The sequence below is a fragment of the Populus trichocarpa genome, chromosome 6, assembly GCF_000002775.5.
Source record: "Populus trichocarpa isolate Nisqually-1 chromosome 6, P.trichocarpa_v4.1, whole genome shotgun sequence".
In the NCBI taxonomy this organism is placed as follows: domain Eukaryota; kingdom Viridiplantae; phylum Streptophyta; class Magnoliopsida; order Malpighiales; family Salicaceae; genus Populus; species Populus trichocarpa.
This window is the reverse complement of record NC_037290.2, coordinates 25,418,229-25,439,872: the sequence shown is the minus strand read 5'-3', so window position 1 is coordinate 25,439,872 and position 21,644 is coordinate 25,418,229. Positions and strand designations below refer to the sequence as shown.

Sequence of the window (21,644 nt, the reverse complement as noted above, 5' to 3'; positions counted from 1 at the left end):
TATCATATGCATGCATTGTTTTGATATTTAAGATAATTAAATTATTTTTAAATAATTAAATTATCTTGTTTTGATAATTAAATTATTTTTTATGTAAAACAAGCAATATTTAAGATATATAATAAGGTTACTAGACCCGCCAAAAATCTCCCGAGCAATAAATGACGTGGCCAACCTGTAAATAATCACGGAGCAATTAATATTTTTTTCAGTGTATACTTTGAAAGATTTTCCATGGATTTACTTGTTTTTTTAATACTGCCGTTCCTAAAATGCTAGATTCGGTCTTAATTAATATCCAACAAATACTTAATGATTTGGTCTCATGAGGTATCTGGTACTAGATTACAGTACTATGGGGATGGATTTTTACTCACAAGAGTAGCTTTTAAGGCTATTAAATTTAGATTTTAAGGATGTTAACTTAGAGTTGGTCTTGAAGGTATTGTTTGTTTGTGTAATTTAATTAATTTTTTGATTTTTTTTTAATTTGTTTACTTTGTGTTTTTTAATTGTTATAATATATTAATGTCAAAAATAAATTTTTAAAAATAAAAAAAAACATTATTTTTATATATTTTTAAAAGTAATCTTTACCACAATTTCAAACATACTCGAAGATAAAAACATTATGTTGATATATGATTTTTAGGGTTGATAATTTAGTTTTAACATAGTGAATATAAATATGAATTGAACTAAATAGGGTAGGTTTTTTTTGGAAAAATTAGAATAAAGTATGAATATTATTATACCTAATTTAAAATCTTATTTAAATTTAACTCAAGATATATATATATATATATATATATTGTTTTTGCTTGAGTATCCTCGCATCATTTTTAAAGAGTGAGACTAGTTCTGTTCGGGATTCGTGGCTGTCCCTCCCAATAAATACGTTTTCTAGGGATTGAACTTGTATTCTCACCCATGCAGAAATATAATGATATTTTAACTACTAGATCAACACTTCATTGGTATCTCTTAATATATATTTATACTCTCTTTATATATTATTTGTTGCATAATAAATAATAATAATAATAAGATAATAAATATATGTTTAGATAGTCAAAACCCGAAAAAATCGAATACAGAGAAACCTACCCTTTGATACCGTTGTCACCGTAATGATTTCCAAGTATAAAAACACTCGGGAGGAGGTCGTTCCATCACCGAACACTTGAAACATTTTTCGGCCGTGGCCTGCATTAAGAAATGAGATGAAAAGTCATCAAACTGACAAAGAAACAGAAGAAAGACGAAGAAACCCTCAAAAAGGTTTCAACTTGGCGCTCCTTTGTCCCTCCAAAATCCAAATCCAAAACACACAACCAAATCTCTCCCCGGCATCATCCAGAGAGAGATAATCAAATCACATATCAAAACAAGAAACGACTGTTCTTTTGTAGAGGTCTATAATACTAAGAAGATTTTTTTTTGTCTTACAGAGAATAGTTTTGCAGCTATGGCAGTCACTTCAAGTCCTGCTGATTCGAATGGAAAAGAAGTTGTAGAGAAGAGTCAGGCAAAGTGTCCGGGAGTTCGTGTTGTTGGAGGGAGGATCTATGATTCTCAAAACGGGAAGACCTGCCATCAAGTAATGAGTGATTCTTTTGATAGAATTTTAATGATAAGTGGACCCTTTTTTTTTTGTTTTTTTTCTCCTTCCAGTTTGGTTGATGAGAACATGCAAGAAAATGAAAGAAACCTCAATTTCAAGTTTCAGTTCTTTTTTTATCCTTGGGTTGATTGAAAGAGAACCCATGAATTTACTCTTCATGATCTCTTCGTTGATAGAACTTTAGGTAATTAGTAAACCCGTTTCGTGGGGTTCTCTTTGGTTGACGAGAAGATGCATGAAAATGAAAGAAACCTAAGTTTCAAGTTTTAGCGATTTAACTTTTTTTTTTTGGTTGATTTGAAGAGAACCCGTGAGTTTACTTAGTATGATTTTTTTGTTGATTCAATTTTAGATGACAAGTAAACCCTATTTGTGTTTTTCTGTTTGGTTGATGAGAACGTGCAGGAAAACGAAGGAAAACCTAAACTTCTAGTCTCATTTTTTAGTTTTTGTCTGATTTAACAATGTCCTATCATTACTCTTGTGATCTATTTATCTCTTAGTAGTACACATGCAAAAGTATGCTCCTTTTTGCTCTATTTGTACTTGTGATCATGTTGGTTGATGATAAGTAAAAAAGGAAAATGGAATCTGGGATCTTTGTTTTATGATGTTAAGAGCATTTGTTCTGTCTAGTAGCATTAATTTTGTTTTTCCATATGAAAGTGAATCAAGAATTTGATTTAGTATTGTAATTATTTTTAAATTGTTTGTGGTAGTAGAATTGATGCGCTCAGTGATCTTTTTTCTATATTTGTTCTCTTTTTAATTGATATTGTTCTTCTTTCGGTCCTTGTTTGTTTGTAATCTTCAAAGTGCCGACAAAAAACAATGGATTTCATTGCCGCATGTACTGCTCAGAAAGGAAATAAACTATGTACTCTCAAGTTCTGCCACAAATGCCTATTGAACAGGTTAGTTTGTGACGGAAGTCTCGAATAACAAACTTTATCAAACAATTCAAGGAGGTTTTTGCATGCTAGTTTTTGCTCAATACATGTTGCTTTGTGATGTTTTAGATACGGAGAGAAAGCAGAAGAGGTAGCTTTGTTGGATGACTGGCAGTGTCCCAAGTGTAGGGGCATTTGCAACTGTAGCTTCTGCATGTAAGTACATTATGTTTGAAGTCTAGCGATGATATTATTGAATATGACCAGTCTTCTCGGCGGATCTAATAGAATAACGTGTTTCCAGGAAGAGACGAGGTCACAAACCCACTGGCATACTTGTTCGTACAGCCAAGGAAAATGGGTTCTCCTCTGTCTCAGAACTGCTGCAGGTTAAAGGTCCTGAAAACTTGAACCACTACAAGGATGTAAAAGACAACAATGTTTCACCAAAGAAGAGTGCATTGTCAGAGGAGGTTTGGAAGTGTTTAGTTATAATGTTCTTGCATTATGATTGTTAGGCTGTTTCATTCATGGGATTTTTGACTTGCCATGTGTATACGTCAATTGATGCTTTGACAGGAGTCTACAGTTACTTCGCCACGGAAATCAGGGAATGAAGATTCTTTTGAAGAAAACATTGATATGAATTTGCATTCTCAGAATTTAACACCCATCTCTTTTGGGAAGAAATCTAAGAAAACAAAAAGGAAAGGACCAGAGGAAGTCAGTGATGGCAACATGGATGCTGAAACTAGGTTAAAGGAGAGTGGTCAGAAGAAATCGAAAAAGGAAGGGGCTGAGGAAGTTAGTAATGGTGGCAGGAATGGTGAAGCTAGTTCAAAGGCTAGAATTACTGCAGAGGTTTCTGAAAACAAAGCGAAGACCAATGAAAAGGATAAATGTGATGTTGTCAAGGACAAGAATGAAGATGCTTTTGTGGAGAAAAAGAGGTCGAAGACACAGCCTCAAGAGTTTTCCAAGAATGAAGTTTTACTCGGTACAAATTATTATGGTGGTATAGTTTGTGGTGTTAGAAATGATAAAATTCGAACCGAGACCAAGAAGGATGGAGACTCATGCAAAGTTAACAAGTTTCCTTCAGAATTTCAAACCAAATCAAAGACAGCCAAAGAGAGGCGGCTTACCACAGAAATTCAGAACAAAGAAATTGACGTGGACATTAAGTTACCTCAGGGAACCTGCTTAATGGCTGTAGCAGGCTTTGAGTTGCCTCCTGAAGATGTCGGTAATGCATTGCAATTCTTGGAGTTTTGTGCTAGTTTTGGTAAGGTATGAATAAATGGGTATATTACTATTTAACCAAATGAAGCATCGTGAATTTACTTGCTTATGATTGCAAATGGTACTTTAAAGATGGTTGGACTTATATTTAAGCATGGCTTGACAGTGAACTTCTATTTAAGTATGGCCTATAGTGTAACTTCCTTTTGAGTATGGTCTTAGTGAACTTCTATAAAGTGATATAGCTTGAGGTGAATTCTTGTGTTGTAGATTTAGAAACCATAAAATTCCATATACCTTTCATTTATTGTCAAACTATTATTTCTTAGTTTTGTTTTAGTATCATTGACAAGTTTTATAAAGTTTAATTACATAAAGGGCTGGTGTTTCTGTATTGTGTTTCCATTTTCCCTGCTCAATTATTCAGGACTCTTTTGACTATCCTTTTTCGTTTCCCGCTTAATTAGGTTCTTGGTCTGAAGAAAGGGCAAGCTGATACTATACTTGGAGAAATTGTAAATGGTCATAGAGAGCGTCGGTCGCAATCCTATCACCTAGCCCAGATTCATGTTCAGTTACTATCAGTGATACAAAAGGATATAGGAGAAGAGTATGTAATCTCATACTTTGTCAAATTCTTCTTAACCACTTTAGCTTCGTGTAGGGACAGATTAATGATAATTTTGTGATTTTTTGTTCAGATCTCCCACCCTAACTGCAACAAATGACAACTCATGGTTTAAAGCTCTCGGGAAATGTGTCTCGAAATGCCTTTTCATATCGAAAGAAATTCTCTCTGGCAGTTTTGACCTGGACAATGAAGGATATGATAACTTAAAGAGCTCTGAAAAGCTTAGACTCTTGAATTTTCTATGTGATGAAGCTCTTAATACCAAGTAAGTGACAAACAGAATGTGGAAATGGTTTGGTTCTTACAATTATCAATCTGTGTTGAGAAAACTTTTTAATATTTTATTTTGAGTGTTTATAAATATATTTTCTAGAGAGTTGAGGAGTTGGATTGATGATGAAAACTCCAAATTTCTTGAAAGAAAGAAGGGAGCCAAAGAAAAAGTTTATGCAGCAAAGGAAAAGGTATATACTCATTGTAAATGGTGATGTTGGGCTTTTCAGTGGTGTTGATGAATCTAAGATTTATTTGCAAATTAATTATTTTCCCATATTTGTTTGGTACAGGAAAAAAACTTGAAAAAGAAGATGCAAGATGAGGTGGCCAAAGCTATTATTGAGAAAAACGGTGCTCCCAATTCTGTTTCTAATCATAAAGAACTAGTCTCACAAATAAAAAGTGAAGCCGCACAAGCTCATGCAGAAATGCTTGAGGCCACGGGCATGGCACAAAAGAGTAAGTACATCTTTACCTTTGAATTTAATGTAATTACATAAAAAAGTTTGCTTTGTTTTTTTTAGATAATGTTAGATATTGTGGGCTTAAATGATTTGGTATTCTTTGGGTTTGTGGCACTATACTAAATTGTTGTTACTTTGGCCACGGAGATTCGGTGCCAGAATCAAGATCGGACAAGGGATGATTCTTGGTGTCGCTTTCCATTTATTCGCTTAACTATTTTTTTGTCAAAGACTATTACTATTAGATAAGAACTATATGACATGACTAGTCAAAGAGAATGCCTTTAAATTTTGAGAAGAAAGACATCAACAGGAAACTGAAGAATCCGTGATCAAATTTTTTTTTGTTTTTGAAACTTATGTTATATGCTTGCTGCTAGGATTGGTTATGTTTGTCTTGTGTAGAAATATGTTGTTCTTTTTTGATAGTACATGCATGTTAATGTATAATCTGTAAACATACATATTTAAACTTTACCTGCAATGATCAGAGAGACTATCCAATGCTGTAAGAACAGACCCTGTCCTTCTGGATGTTGATGGCCGTGCTTTCTGGAAACTAAATGGTCATGATGGTCAATCAGCTATTTTGCTTCAAGGTTAGGATGCTCGGTTTGTTTTCATTTCAGTAGACGATGAAATAAACATGTTGCATATCATTATTTATTTTTCTTGTACAGATATGGGTGCATGGAATTCTGTTGCACCCAGTGAAAAATGGGTAGCATATGCTGATGAACAGAAAATGGACATTGAGAAATACATCTCTTTCTCGAGGTAATTACATTGATTAATATATCTTTTGCACCATGAAGTTTTCTGTACAATTTTTTTTTTTTTTTACCTTCTCTGTCCTCATGTTTTTCCATTATAGAAGGAGTACTTGTCAAGGATGGGAAAACTTATAACCAGTGGGAAAGTTGCTAATCATTTACCTTTGCAAATTTGATTTTGGTTTAAGGCGGGTACATTATGCTCCCAAGCATGTAACTTAAATCACTTAAGCATTCTGGGATGATTGATATTAAAATTACTTGAAAAAAAGGCAATTTATGAAGGGGGAGACGTGCTAATGTCATGAATTTTCACCTCTAACATGTAATTGTAATGACTTTATTTATGATGTTGGAATAAGAAAAAATAAAAAAATGCTGGCCCCTTTTGATTTGAAATTAAACCAAACAAGATTCCATTTGGTTCTGTTCATGTGACAGAATTGAAATGCACAATAACTTCTTGTTGGGATGCATGTTTGAGCTATTGGCACAATAGTGCCTTCTCATTTGCGTTTTTCTTTAGGGATCTGATGCTATTGTATATATGGGTTTATACATTAGTATTTCTTACAGGTATTCTGTGCAGAACAAAGTCAACTATGTTCTTGAAGGGCAATGCTATAGCCTATAACTGATATACTCGTTCTCTTTATCACATATTTTCTTTTCTTTCCTTTTTGGCTGACATGCTTAACCATGTTAAGCTCTTTTGTTTTCAGGACAAAATTGCGTAGGGTTCAACAAAAAGCTATTGAAACTCCTTCAATTGAAATTGATACTGAAACCTCTTCAATTGATATTTGACGAAACAAAGTCGGAATGATTTTCTGATGTCCATCGCCTGACAAAAAAAAATTGAGGTAAGAAGAGAGTCAACGACAGAAGTTATGGCAAAACTGCATTGAGTTACTCAAAATCGTTTACTACGTGTTAGATTAGATTATTATTACTACCTCTATTAAATAAATGTAGTGGCTTCATGATGTGCATATGTTTATGTTGTTTTAAGCTATAAAATTTGCATATCCAAGTGCTCCCATGATTGCACCAATGCCTTCCGCTGGTCGGAGCAGCCTGCATAGTAAATGCTTGCTCTTAGTTTAAACTCGTTTTGAGAAAACTTGTTTGTAACGGCCAATTACTATATTTTGTCTTTTGAATTTTTGGAAACAGATCAAGTGGAAAATACAGAGGTTCGGTTACTCCATGGTCAATGGCATCTGAAGTTATTGACAACTTCTTTTTTACATTTGTTGCATGCTCGAGATAACGATGAAAGATCATTCTTTTAGAGGAAAAACTGCTGTTGTATGTGATCCTCCTTGTAAAGGTTATTTCCTTCTGTACACCATTGTTAGGGGCAAGCTTTACAAATACTAGGCTTGCAGCTTCCTTGATTTCTTGCTTGGGAACTGCAATTGTAGTAGATGGATACATTGTAATAAAAAGGGGTTCCTCAAATATATTTATTTGATTTGCTTTCTTGTACAGATTTTAAATCATTAAATATCATATCAGCACTTCAATTTACTGTGGAAAACATATTTTTATATTTTTAGTTCTCTTATGTGATCCATCAAATCATGAAATATTTAAAATACTATTTATTTGGGAGAATGGTTATAGTTGTTTTTCAAAGTGTTTTTCGTGTTAAAATATATTAAAATAATATTTTTTTTATCTTAAATACTTTTATTAAATTTCGATAATTTATTTCAACAATAAATAAATTAATGAGGTTTACATTTTAGTATATATTTGGTTTAAGAAATGGTATTGGGTGGATGATGAAAACAACATTTTTATATGATTTTTTTATCAGCAATATATTTAAATTGAAAATGATGAGGTTTATATTAAAACCAAGATGACATCATCAACAACAACAAAAAAGAGTAAAAGTTTGAACACTTGTATGAATTAAAATCTTATCTCTTACAAATCTAATTAGAAATTATATTTGTTGAAATCATGCACCAATCTTTAAATCTCTAAAAATCTCCAGTATTATTATATTGATGAAATTCATTTTACATTAATAAAATATTAAAATCAGAAATAAGTATACCATAACTTCAATTTTATAATTATGACTATTAAGACTCCCCTAAAGAAAAGAAAATAATAAAAAATCATCTAAGTATGCCATTTCATCACCATATGCTTTGAAAATTGTTAAAAAATAATATAAAAATAGCTGAAAAATATATCAATTATAAATAAAAGAGTTACAATTTGCATAATGAAAATGCTAAGCCATTATTTATTTATTTGATAAATTTAGGATGTGAGATGAAAGGCTTCATCAATTTCATTATTAAAATTTTTCTAATGTTTTTATGCTCAAGAAATAAAATATACTTGATTGAATAACCTGGACAACATGGTTTAGCTTGACATTATTAGGTTTTGGAGGTGTTTTGAGAATATAATAACAATTGATTTTTAAAATATTTTTTTTAAAATATATTAAAATAATAATTTTTATTTTTAAAAAATTATTTTTGATATCCATCAACCACCACTGCCCAATTTTTTTATCTCTACGAGAACATAAGAGGACCATGACAACCAAATTAATTTTTATTGAATAAAGGATGTTTAACTCCACCATTTGCTCGTTAATTACAAAGAGATCTTTTTAGAAGTGATGGAAAACTCGAATGATACAGCATAATCATCTATAAGAGGAAATAAATGACGAGTTCACAAACTGCAAAGCCAATACTGAAATATGCACTTTGCCTGTGTTAATCCTAAAAGAATGTGGCTAATCTCGGCACCTAAAAAGAATTATCCAACGAATGCTCCATGGGTCTTGATGAATACGGGTATGACATGCAAGATACGGTGTCATATCTCACTCAATGTGCCATTAAACAAACCTTAAAAAGCAAGTTTGATCTGTATATATGAAATGGAAGCCTATCTATCTGATCAAGCCAGGGAACAAACCTTGTCTGCAAATGAACAGCGAGATGTTCGCGGTTAGTACAAGTTGAAAGACAATCAGTAAACTAGTAGATGAAAGGTAGATTGTAAGGTTTATAGAACAGTTCAATTCAAATTCACTCATGGGGGAGGGGTAAGGAAGAGTGAACTTGAAAAGAGCCCAACACTTTAAAGTATCTATCATGTGTGGCAGAAAAAAAGTATCACTTGATAATTACAAGTGTTTTTTTTTTCTCTTTTCTATACATGCTTTTCTACTATCAAGTCTAGAGACTACAGTTCAACACAGAAAAGAAAAAATGAGCTCTAAAAAGAGAGAGAAGAAAAAAAAAGCTTGAGAAAAATAAGTGCACTTCTATCAAAAGACATCGTAGAAAAAGCTTACCTTGTTTAATGCTACTGCAGCAAAGACGGCTGTCGTCTATATAGGTTGCTTGGACACCCATCATCCAAGATCCCACTGATGTATCATCATGAGCGTAACTCTTAAGAGATGCACTGCATATAATAAGGAGCCAGAATTAGTCGGCAACTCATGCAAAGGGTGATGGAATCTGCATTAACTTGAGTAAAATTCTGCACAGGCGACTAACACAATGATGAACTTCTCAACCAACAGAACTTGTAATAAGAACTGAGCAGCTTACTTTCCATTAAGCCTATCTGAAATCTGATCCTTATGTATCACTACTATGTAAACATATTCCTCATCAACTTCAGAAAAGCATGCTGGGTAACTTCCATCCAATTCACATAAAGCTCAAAGACCATGGTACACTGATGAGATAGAGGGTTTCCAATTCCTCAGCTTCGCACATATATCAGCTAATGTAGTCAAAGTATTTAATCTAATATTGACCCAGAGTTCTTATCATCAACCAAACTATATTGAGTCACAACTTCCAAACTAACCCAAACTTATCCTCACACCAAAAATTTAAAAGATGAATTCACACTACTTTTCCTATTATAGCATGGTTCTTTTCACTAACTATGAGGTCACAGTTGTTTCATAAGTTGGGCTGTTCACTTCCAAATTCGATGACTAGGATTTCCGTTGAAACCAGCTTTGAATTTTAGGAAACATGACAATATAAAAGCAACAAATACATCAACCAAACCATTTAGTGTCCCAAGACAACCGGACAGAAGGGACATTTGCAGAAGGGACAAGAAAGTGTTTGGTTAAAGGGGCGGAGATAGAGGCATAAAATAAATTCGTATATGGGACAGTTTCAGGGTGAGTTTTCTGCCTTTCAAATCAAGAGTGTCCCCTCTATCTCCAGTGTCTCCGTCTCTTTTATCTTGAGAGTAACCAAACGCTACTTAAAAGAACCACCGAAAGCACCAATAATTGACATGGAAGGATGACCATGCTTTAATATTCAAATTCCAATATGTCAAGGATTTATGATAAATTCTAGCAAACCTTGCTCTATAAATCAGCACAAAAGCATATGAAATATGCATTACATTTTTTTTTCAGACTTTTCTTAAAAACTACAGCATAACAGAATAGACCTCTCTTATCCTAGCTCAAAAGCTTGCTTGTAAAGTAGATATCAGCATACCAGTTCCTGAATTGCATGCTATCCTCAAGTATTGTCCACAGAAGTTTGTACATCCAACTCTATAATTAATTCATAAATTTTTCCTCTTTAAAAAAAACTCAGCTACTGGAATTTCCTTTCCTAAGTATCTGAAAATCCCCATAATTGATAATCCACACATACACAAACTTGTACACAGACTCATGAAAACAAATGCGCAAGATGACATTATAGATCTTAACATACTCAAAAGATCAATGAAGCTCAACAACACAAGATTGAAAGGAAATGATCTTTTTAGGAAACATCTGGTAGGTGCATTTTGCTGGCTAATGAAAACATAATATAGAAATCTGATTCAATGTATGGCAAGAACCATTCATCATGATGAACTATTAGTTTAGCAATTCCAATGATTTGGTGGCAAGTAATGGGTGTCATTGTTCAGATGTTGACAAGATTGAACTAAAAATAACTTCCACGTTATGCAAAAACTACTTAATATTTGCCACATGAATTTGCAGCATGGAGAAATAAAAATTTACATCACCTTTTCACCTTGACAAACTTCAAGTAAGCCTAGATACTTCTTCAGAACAAGACTGTTATCTAATATCAAGCTGTGGTTCCCACATCTGCAACAAAACCTTTCTCTCTCATTTCACCAATAAGTTGCACTGCCCTTGATTCATCCTTGTGCTGGAGAAATCCTCGGATGATAACATTATAAGAAAATTCATTCGGAGGGCAGCCATCCTCTTCCATATTTCGAAAAGCTTCCAATGCTTCATCTAACAATCCTTCTTTACAAAGTCCATTTATTATTGTAGTGTATATCTGAACATTAGGCTGCAACCCTTGGACAAAGAGTTCTGAAAATAGTTTCCTTGCTTCTTTAAGATTCCTGGATTTGCACATGGCATCAATCAGGATGTTATACATCACCATATTAGGCTTCAAATAAGTACTTTGCATTGCTCGAAATAGTCTAAATGCCTTAGCAAGGTACCCTTGTTTGCAAAAGCCATCAAGCAATATTGAGTAAGTACATAAATCTGGGAGGTTGCCATTAGTGAGCATATTCTTGAACAGATCGTGTGCTTCCTTAAGTCTGCCTAATTGGCACAAGCCATCAATAAGAGTGTTGTAACTAACAATGTCCGGAGTTAAGCCTTGATGAATCATTTCATTAAAAAGCTGCTTGGCTTCACCTATCCTTTTGGCCTTACAATATCCATTAATTAAGATGTTATAACTAAAAACATCAGGTTTACAACCCTTGGTTATCATGACATCAAAAAGCTTTCTAGCTTCAACAACTTCTGCCTGCAAGGAATATCCATTCATCAACGAACTGTAAGTAACAACGTTAGGCTCCACACCCATTTCAGTCATTGTTTTTAGCACACCTCGAGCCTCAAAAACATTGCCTTCTTTACAAAATATATTAATCAACAGGCTGAAGGTGACAATATTTGGCATGATATTCAAACTCATCATTTCATTTAGCATTGCCGAAGCCTCCCTCCATCGGCTGAAATTGCATAAGCCTTGGATCAAAGAGTTGTAAGTGAAAATATTAGGGGAAATGCCTTTAGCCTTCATATAAGAGAAGATATCTAAAGCCTCATTCACCCGCCTATCTTTGCAAAGACTGTCAATGATCGTAGAGTATGTCACCACATCAGGCTGGCAGCCTGCCTCTCCCATTTTCCTAAACAATCCAGCAGCCGCAACAGTTTCCCCAATCTTACATAAACCATTGATAATTGTAGTATAAGTGTGGACATCAGGTTGATACCCTCTTGCCACCATGTCGTCAAATAATTCCACGGCTTGGCCAAATTTACCCACTTTACAGAGCCCATTGATTAAGGTGTTAAATGTGACAATAGTGAGTTGAAGACCAAGTTTAATGATTTTGGCCAAGACAGAGAACCCAAGATCAACACGTTGCAACTGGAAGAAGCAATTAATCAACATATGAAGGGTATAAGTATCAGGAGAGAGCCCAGCTAATTCCATTTGTTTGGAAAGAGAAATCACAGCATCGTGATAGTGTCTCATTTTGACAATTGCAGACAATAATTTATTGAATTGGATAATACAAGGCCGGGGTTTCCTATGAAGCATGTGATTGAAATAAGCAAGGGCATCATCAATGTTTCTAAAAGAAGAAGCATCATTTTGGTGTTTATCTCTACTGCTAATGCTACTGCTACTGCTAAAAAAAGCAAGGGCATCATTAATGTATCTAAAAGAAGAAGAAGCATCATCATTTTTGTGTTTATCTCTACTGTTACTGCTACTGCTACTGCTAGAAGAAGAAATGAAGTTGGAGTGGTTGCGTGATGAAGTGGTTGGAGAAAGAAGAATCATACCCATTATTTTCATTTGGCATCGCTGAATTTGGGACCCGATAAAAAAGGCTTCTGAACCTCCTCGTCTCACAGCCGCCGCCGCCATAATCATCGAGCTTCCTCTGTGTTTTTCCTTCTCCTTGTGGTCTGGTTTTTCTTTGGAGAAAAATTGAACAAAACGACAGAGACACTCTGTAACAAATCTGGAAGATTGAAGAAAGGGATTTGGGGAAGCAGGAGCATCTCTCTCTCTCTCTCTCTCTCTCTCAAGGAACGCAGAAGAAAATTGTGGGAATGAACGGTTAAGATCATGCTTGGGTGACGTGGACGGCTGGATTTCCATAGAAAAGGAAACGTTGACACGTGTAGGGCACGTCTAATACGCTGGCGTTTTGAAGAAGAAGAAACAGCAAATCTGCAGTTAATACAATCCAGTCCAGATTTGCTTTTGAATTTTAAATTGCACCCATTTTCAAATTTGAATCATGTTCTAGTTTATAAAAGCCATTTGACATGTGCTCTGCTGTGGGTTACATGTTTTTTCTTTTTTAAAAAAAATTATATATGTAGGTTTTTTTTATGTATTTTTTTATATAAATTTTTTTTTAAATGTAAAGTGAAAATTTCATGCATATATAAATTCAGATAAATTAAGAATTATGTGTGTTAATAAACGAGACAAAATATTAATGATAATTAAAAATAAAATTGAAAAAATAAAAAGATAGGTATAAATCAAGATATTTAATTTTGCAAGACGGAATATTTATCTGATTATGTTTACTGAATTTGTTTATTAAAATTAATTTTTTATTCGATCAAATGATATTAAAAATAGATGCACATATTAAATTTATTAAATAAAATAAAAGTGAAAAACATATTATGCAGTGATGCACATATCAAAAATATTATCTAAAAATATTTTTTATTTTAAAAAATAAAATTAATATATACAAGAGAGAGAGAAAATATAGATGAATTATAATAATTTTTTAAAAAATTAAATACGCAAGACACCATAAAAAACAATCTATATTCAAAAAATATTAAATAAGCAAAACAAATCATAGATGAGAAATATTAACTGAAACATAAATTTAAAAATTATTTTAAAAAATATATATTGAAAAAATAAATCAGTAAAAAAAAGCAATATTAGAAAAAAAATAACATGGTTGTTGTGGTATAATTCGTCAAACTTGTGACCTGGACCATGAATTCAATCGGGTTTAATATTTTTTTTCCTTAAATTTATATCCAACCTAAAAAAAGAGGAGGGCAAAAAAAGCCCAGACTCGTAAGCCTATGACCTAGCATGCCTGGATCACTGAAATGAAGAGCTCATTAGCTTCATCAAGCCTTCAAGCCCAGGCCTGAGTTTATTTTAATTTTTTTAAAAAAAATATTTTTAAAAGGGATGACAACAGGTCGCTTACCTCTATTTTTTTGAAAAAAAATAAGCAGGAGATGTGGCAGACGACATGTCTATAAGCCCAGATTTTGACCATCACAGTGGTGGTTGGAAAATTAGATAACTAGTTTTTTGGCAAAAAAAACCCAATTTTTAAGGTATTTCAACCCAAAAAAACTCTCTGACACCTTTAAAACACCCTTAAACCATTTCATTAACTTCAAATACCTAAAAAAATGATCCAAAAACCCGAAATCAAACAGGTTTAGTTTTGAGTTTCTTGGCTTTATATCTGATTTTTTTGTATAATATCAAGACTCTAAATAACCACTATGAAGTGAAAGATAACTTTTTCTCTTATTACTGGAATCCAGTAACCCTCCTTTCTCTTCTCTATATAATCAGGAATTGAAAAATAACACAAATGAACTTATGTATCAAAATTTAATTTTTAAACTTTAAAGGAACCTAAATTGTATATATTGCGCTATTTTTAAAGATTGAAAATCTACGTGTATTTTTTATGGAATATCTGGCACATCATCCATGCTTGGTGTCTTACTTATTTTGGTCTCTCTTCTTTTAATTTTACCATTGACTAAGAATTCAAACGTAACTAGCTTTTAATTATGATTAAATCACACAAAATAAAACTTAAAAGACCGAAATAAATTATTAAAAAATACACAGTATATTCATAGTATTAATATAGAAGTTTTCTTAGGAATAAATGCATGTTAAGTGTCATTAAGCTATTAATTTAGCAATTGAAGGCCCATGCTACCACAAATATGCCCATAAATATTTTTTCTTCTTTTCAATCAAGTCTATGTTAGTTCAAGTTATTTCTTTCAACAAGAATTTCAGTTTGGATTCCTTTCAATTACACTCTTTTCAGCATAAACTACTAAATTACAAATCCAATTTATTACACTATAAATTCACAAAACACCATTACATAAGAGAGAATTGTTATAATTCTCTAATTTATTTTAGGATAAGTAATGGGTTTATGGCATCTTTCAACTTTGAAACTGTCTTCAAATCATTCTCTCCTTCTTTTGGGTCCACTTCTTGTAATCCAAACTCTTTCATTTTTGAAACTTTATATTGTTCATGGACGGAGTTACTTGTAAGGGTAGTAGAAAGCAAAACACGATATGATTAAGTTGATAGCATTTTATTTACTTTGCTAGTACAAATTGTAGATCATTAAATATCATATCAGCACTTCAATTTAATAATTTTTTCCAATAATAAATTGAAATTGAAATTGATGAGGTTTACATTTTGTTACATATTATTATATTATATTGGTGAAATTCATTCTACATAAACAAAACATTAAAGTAAGAAATAGTACATCAGAACTTTAATTTTATAACTATAATCACTAGGACTCTCCTGAAAGAAAATAAAATAAAAAAGCATCATCAATACATGCCCATTTCATCATGTTTTGAAAAACAAAGAGGACCAAGACAACCAGATTAATTTTTTTTCACAAATCTCCTTAAATATTTCATAATTTCAATATCTTTCATTCAAATATGGATCATTGATTTTAATTAATTTAATTTTCACAATCAAATCTGAAAACTAAAAAATATAAAAGCAAAAATCATAATGAGAAATGCAAGCAAGAGAGAGTGATCAAGAAAAAACATTTTGTTTACTCTATCGCAACTATCTGTCTCTTTCATCCCCAACCAGCAACCAAACACTACTTCACAAAACTCAACAAACAAACGATGCCTCAATGAGCTAATTTAACGCTAGGTCAGGCCTCTTTGGATCTGCAACTAGGCAAAACATCCCTGATCACAAAAATGGTTTAACACTTGGAATTTAACCCTAGAGCCCGCTTCAGACTTCTAAGTAAAGCCTGCGTCTGTATTGAATAAAGGATGTTTAACTCCACCATTTGCTCGTTAATTACAAAGAGATCTTTTTAGAAGTGATGGAAAACTCGAATGATACAGCATAATCATCTATAAGAGGAAATAAATGACGAGTTCACAAACTGCAAAGCCAATACTGAAATATGCACTTTGCCTGTGTTAATCCTAAAAGAATGTGGCTAATCTCGGCACCTAAAAAGAATTATCCAACGAATGCTCCATGGGTCTTGATGAATACGGGTATGACATGCAAGATACGGTGTCATATCTCACTCAATGTGCCATTAAACAAACCTTAAAAAGCAAGTTTGATCTGTATATATGAAATGGAAGCCTATCTCTCTGATCAAGCCAGGGAACAAACCTTGTCTGCAAATGAACGGCGCGATGTTTGCGGTTAGTACAAGTTGAAAGACAATCAGTAAACTAGTAGATGAAAGGTAGCTTGTAAGGATTATAGAACAGTTCAATTCAAATTCACTCGTGGGGGAGGGGTGAGGAAGAGTGAACTTAAAAAGAGCCCAGCACTTTAAAGAATCTATCATGTGTGGCAGAAAAGAAGTATCACTTGATAATTACAAGTGTTTTTTTTTTCTCTTTTCGATACATGCTTTTCTACTATCAAGTCTAGAGACTACAGTTCAACACAGAAAAGAAAAAATGAGCTCTAAAAAGAGAGAGAAGAAAAAAAAAAGCTTGAGAAAAATAAGCGCACTTCTATCAAAAGACATCGTAGAAAATGCTTACCTTGTTTAATGCTACTGCAGCAAAGACGGTTGTCGTCTATATAGGTTGCTTGGACACCCATCATCCAAGATCCCACTGAGATATCGTCATGAGCGTAACTCCTAAGAGATGCACTGCATATAATAAGGAGCCAGAATTAGTTTGCAACTCATGCCAAGGGTGATGGAATCTGCATTAACTTGAGTAAAATTCTGCACAGGTGACTAACACAATGATGAACTTCTCAACCAACAGAACTTGTAATAAGAACTGAGCAGCTTACTTTCCATTATGCCTATCTGAAATCTGGTTTTATGTATCACTACTATGTAAACATATTCCTCATCAACTTCAGAAAAGTATGCTGGGTAACTTCCATCTAATTCACATAAAGCTCAAAGACCATGAGATAGAGGGTTTCCAATTCCTCAGCTTTGCACGTATATCTGCTAATGTAGTCAAAGTATTTAATCCAGTATTGACCCTAGAGTTCTTATCATCAACCAAGCTACATTTGAGTCACAACTCCCAAACAAACCCAAACTTAAGCTCACTACCAAAATTTAAAACATGAATTAACACTAAAACTTTCCCTGTTATAGCATTTATAACTAACCTGTTTATGTCAATATACCGAGCCAAATTTTTGGAGAGTATAACAAGGGAACCAGATGCATGTCGAAAGTACCTGAAATGACAAGAGGTTAATATTTAACCATTTTTTGGCCATTCATGCAGTATTTAAAACCATAAATCGATGTTGCAGATATTAACCAAAATTATCAGTAACACATGCACAGCTAAAATCTTCTTGTGTTGTCATTCACAAGTTCAGCCACTTACGATTTTTCATCTCCAAATTTCCACCATTCAGGCTCATACCATGGCTTACCCCTGAAAAATCAACAAAAGGTTAGATCCCCAAATAAATTCCAATAACCTTAAAATTGAAACGTTTCAGGGCTGAAAAAAAATCAGAGAACCTCAACTTAAAAAAACAAACTTTTACAGGACTAAAAAGTAAGAATGGGAAAATTGAAGACTTTGCCCAAATGAACGCATGAATGAAACTTCATACATTCATCATAATTGTTGGATCAGTATGTAATTATAGATGCAACGGAAAAATGAAACAATGGAGATGTGAATATTTCATGCTTTCCACACATAAGCTTGCACTCTTGGTGGAATATGATATATTAAATTAACTTTGCATTAATTCTACCAAGTCAATCATAATGACAATGCTGACACATGAGGGGTGATAAGTTCAGAAAATAATGTCATGTAACATGAATTGACTATTCCAAATGTATGGGGAAGGAAAGTCCAAAACTTTCATTAAAGATTCAATGAATCTATAAAGAAGCAGTACCACATATTTAAATGTCTGCACAGTGTCACACATGCTAAACTCGGTAGGCAACCACAATTAGGTTAGAATAAAATACGATAGATCACATACTCTTCAGTTACAACTTCTCCAGACTTCATACAGCCAATGTAAGCACTATCTTGTCTGCGACGGTGTTCAAGAAGTTCAATTAGCCCCTCTACACAAGAAAACAGAGCAAACAACAATGAAAAATCAGGTCTGATGAATAAATTTTGAATATCTTGGTGTAAGTTTTAAATAACCAGATATGACATTGAAGCTATACCAAGATCAAGGTTGATATTGTCATCAACTTTTACATAAAATTCCGCATCCCATGTTTGCACCGCAGTGCTAAAGAAGTACTTCACTTTCTTGGGCAATTCTTCTTGAGCCTCCTCATGACCTTCCTGAAACAAAATTAATGATAAGTGCACTTACACTCCTTCCCTTAGAATCCAAGAAATCAGACACCATTCAAATACATTTGACTTGAAGAAATCAAGAGAGCTTTTTGCATCAAGAGTTATGCATGCTGAATATCATTTTTATAATAGTCTAAAGAATATCTAGTGATTATGAACAGGTAAATGTTTTAACTTTCATCCAGGACATCTAACAAGAAAAGGATAAAAATTCAAAAGGTCAGCGCCAAGATTCAGAAACCATTACTAATGAAAATACATCATACTAGAAAATGTACATGCGGATGTTTAAAAAGATAAATTATGAAGTATGAATTTGCATCACCTACAAGAATCAAGAAATCCTTTGTTGAACGATTTTCACCGTCGATATTTCGATCTAAGCTATCCCCTCGATTAGCACTGCCAGTTTAAAGTTATCATAAAATCCATGGCATTAGTAGCTACCTCAACCATAATACTGCTAATGAAAAAGGAATCAAACCAAGCAAATTGATTAATAGAAAAAATAATAAAGGATATTCAAATACTACAATAAAGATTAAAGTGAGAGGGAAGACCTGCGACCAATCACAAAACGTATCACTACTCCTCTTTCCTCAAGTTTTTTTAAGGCATCTCCTACAAAAGAAACAACAATGCTGGTCATTTATTTTTCAAGAATTAAAGGATATATGACTATCATTCACATTGTAAAACCAACAATAGATTCGTAAGTAAAACCACTTAGCTTGTAAAGGAAATACTTAAAAAAAAAAACACGCACTAATCACATGACCCTAAATTAATTAAGTAACCTTAATATGATAAATATAGTAAAATAAATTCTAGAGCGAGCTCCTGCATCATTAAGTCAAAAAGGATAATAGAGATCGATGATAACAACTATGTACTGGACAGGGAAAGAAAGAAATGTGAAGAAACAACAACACTTAAGTCTCACAAAGTTCAATCAAATAGAAAGGAAAATAGAATGGCAACAAAGATTTCCAAGGAAAAAAAAACACAGGTAATCCTTAGACATAAAAGAAAACGTCAAGTAAATCTTTCAAAGTCAAAACTATACCAGGAAAATAAATTCATACAATGCCAGAATTTGCTGTTTATTGGATGAACATCAATGGAATCAAATGAAAACCAACAGAGTGTATAAATCTATTAAAATCTGCAACCTTAACAACTATTCAAAAGAGAATACACTTCAAAGCCATCACAATATCTAATCAATTACCAACTAACCTCTAGGCATCCAAGACCCTCTAAACACCTTCCGCTTCAAGTGACTACCAAATCCCGTATAAACACCAATAACTGCAAGAAACTTTTTACCGGATGAAGACCCATTTTCCGGCAACCGGTTTTTTAAATACCCTCGACTCTTAGCCAAAGTCAATTCCATTTCTGCCTCCACTATCCTCCTCTCTAAATCCCTGCAAATTAAACAATCAACCATCAATAACACCAATTCACATCACAACATAAAACAAATTCAATTTTGAAAAATATTAAATAAAAAAATAAAGAAGAAAAACATACTTGCATCCTAGTACGACCAGCTTATCTTCAACTGTAAGAAATTTTGGTCTCTGCAAACAAATATGTGAAAAAAGTGAAAGATTAATAAAAAAATTGATTTTTCTAATAAATAAAAAATAAAAAAGGACCAGTATGAACCTGAGCTGTATTTCTCTTTAGAAGATTAGAAAGTAATGTTCTGTTCTCTGCATCTTGCCATAAACTAAATCACAGCCAAACAGAGCAAAACAAAAACAAATTAAATATAATTAATCCATAATTCTTAATTAAAATTAATCTAATCGCATCAAATTACGATTATACAACTATAATTACCACGATCTCAATAAACTGTAGCTAAAACATTTCGCAATTACAAATTATATCCATTTTCATTTTGCCAAACACGTCCTAGTGAATGTTTATTTCCAATAATTTCCAAATTTTGAAATTAGCTTAATTAATAAAAAAATTCATGATCAAACAAAAAAAAAACACAAAAAAAATTAAATTCACGATTTAAATTTCAAAACTAGTATAATTAATTGCAATTAACTCCACAAAATCTCAGTAATTATAGCTGGCTAATCACAGATTACATCAATTTTTTTTGTGATTTTCGATGAATCTGATACCGCAAAATAACAAAATGAAATGATGGAAACGAACCGTCCAGCAACGTAGAGCCAAGCGAAACAAGAGAAGAAGGCTAGAACAAGAGATGGTTTAGAGGTCTGTAACGGCTTCGATCTCCATCTTCGCTCTGATTTGGCCGACACTGGTATACTGCTCTCCATTTCCAAGGTGAGAAAGATACCGTATATTTATACGTATGAGTATAGGAGTGGATCGTATATTAGCAAGTAGAAGATGAAATGTGCGATTTGATGAAGAAATTGGAGAGAAATTTGGAGGATGGTGCTGTTGGGATTTAAAAAAAAAACTATGGAGGAAGAGAGTTTAAAGAAGGGAATGAAGTAACAGCCTAACAAACTTTTAATTACACATAAGCCCCTATGTGGCATCAATGTTTAATAAAGATACACTTATAATTTTAATTTGATTAATTGCATCCCCATCCATGACTTGGTCAATTAAACAACATACATCCTGACGTATGAACTCAACTCAATTTTTCGTTATTTTTTACTTTTAAGACATGGGGAAAACATGTCATATTTTTTCTAGTTTCAATTAAAAAATTGATCAAAAATTTGAAATAGTAAAATTATAAATAAATAAATAATTTTTTCACCAATATTTATTTATTTAAAGACAAAATTCCACTTTAAAATTATTTTAGATACAAATTTATTATATATCTCTGTCTTCATCTTTTAACCCAAATATACTTATGTCATTTCTTACTTGAAATATTAACCAAATATTTAGAAATTAATATAAATTAAATTGATTATTCACCCGAGTGTTGAATAATCTAGACTTTATGACCAGTAATCTTGCGTGGTCCCTGGTTAAAGAACGTAACTGATTTTTATGACTAGAGATGCTAGAATCTTGCG

At 32.8% G+C, this 21,644-nt stretch overlaps 2 protein-coding genes across 9 annotated transcripts; one reads left to right on the top strand and one right to left on the bottom strand.

Moving 5' to 3' along the window:
- Positions 1-1,106: 1,106 nt before the first annotated feature.
- LOC7489124 (uncharacterized) lies at positions 1,107-7,443 on the top strand. Of its 2 annotated transcripts, none has more exons than XM_052453825.1 (14): positions 1,107-1,281; positions 1,452-1,600; positions 2,441-2,538; positions 2,644-2,730; positions 2,819-2,987; positions 3,097-3,804; positions 4,224-4,366; positions 4,458-4,652; positions 4,761-4,851; positions 4,954-5,122; positions 5,619-5,726; positions 5,808-5,904; positions 6,623-6,763; positions 7,077-7,443. In XM_052453825.1, the coding sequence occupies exons 1-13, from the start codon at positions 1,224-1,226 to the stop codon at positions 6,705-6,707; spliced, it is 2,157 nt and encodes a 718-aa protein (XP_052309785.1). In that variant the 5' UTR covers positions 1,107-1,223; the 3' UTR covers positions 6,708-6,763; positions 7,077-7,443. The 2 variants fall into 2 exon arrangements, with proteins under 2 accessions (XP_052309785.1, XP_052309784.1); XM_052453824.1 differs by having other exon boundaries at positions 1,109-1,281; positions 3,094-3,804.
- A 1,025-nt stretch (positions 7,444-8,468) lies between these two features.
- LOC18100689 (hydroxyproline O-galactosyltransferase HPGT2) lies at positions 8,469-21,111 on the bottom strand. Of its 7 annotated transcripts, XR_008059447.1 has the most exons (13): positions 20,791-21,108; positions 20,281-20,344; positions 20,143-20,192; positions 19,846-20,036; positions 19,167-19,227; positions 18,936-19,008; positions 18,468-18,591; positions 18,272-18,359; positions 17,650-17,700; positions 17,423-17,494; positions 16,828-16,940; positions 16,341-16,449; positions 8,469-8,744 (listed from the first exon to the last, which is right to left on the bottom strand). XR_008059447.1 is itself a non-coding variant. In XM_024603994.2 (12 exons), exons 1-12 carry the CDS (start codon positions 20,916-20,918, stop codon positions 8,841-8,843), a joined length of 1,038 nt encoding a protein of 345 aa, XP_024459762.1. In that variant the 5' UTR covers positions 20,919-21,111; the 3' UTR covers positions 8,469-8,840. The 7 variants fall into 7 exon arrangements, 3 of the variants coding, with proteins under 3 accessions (XP_024459762.1, XP_006382083.2, XP_006382082.2); XM_024603994.2 differs by lacking the exon at positions 16,341-16,449 and having other exon boundaries at positions 8,469-8,863; positions 20,791-21,111; XM_006382021.3 differs by lacking the exon at positions 8,469-8,744 and having other exon boundaries at positions 16,027-16,449; positions 18,468-18,587; positions 18,932-19,008; positions 20,791-21,111.
- Positions 21,112-21,644: the final 533 nt, after the last annotated feature.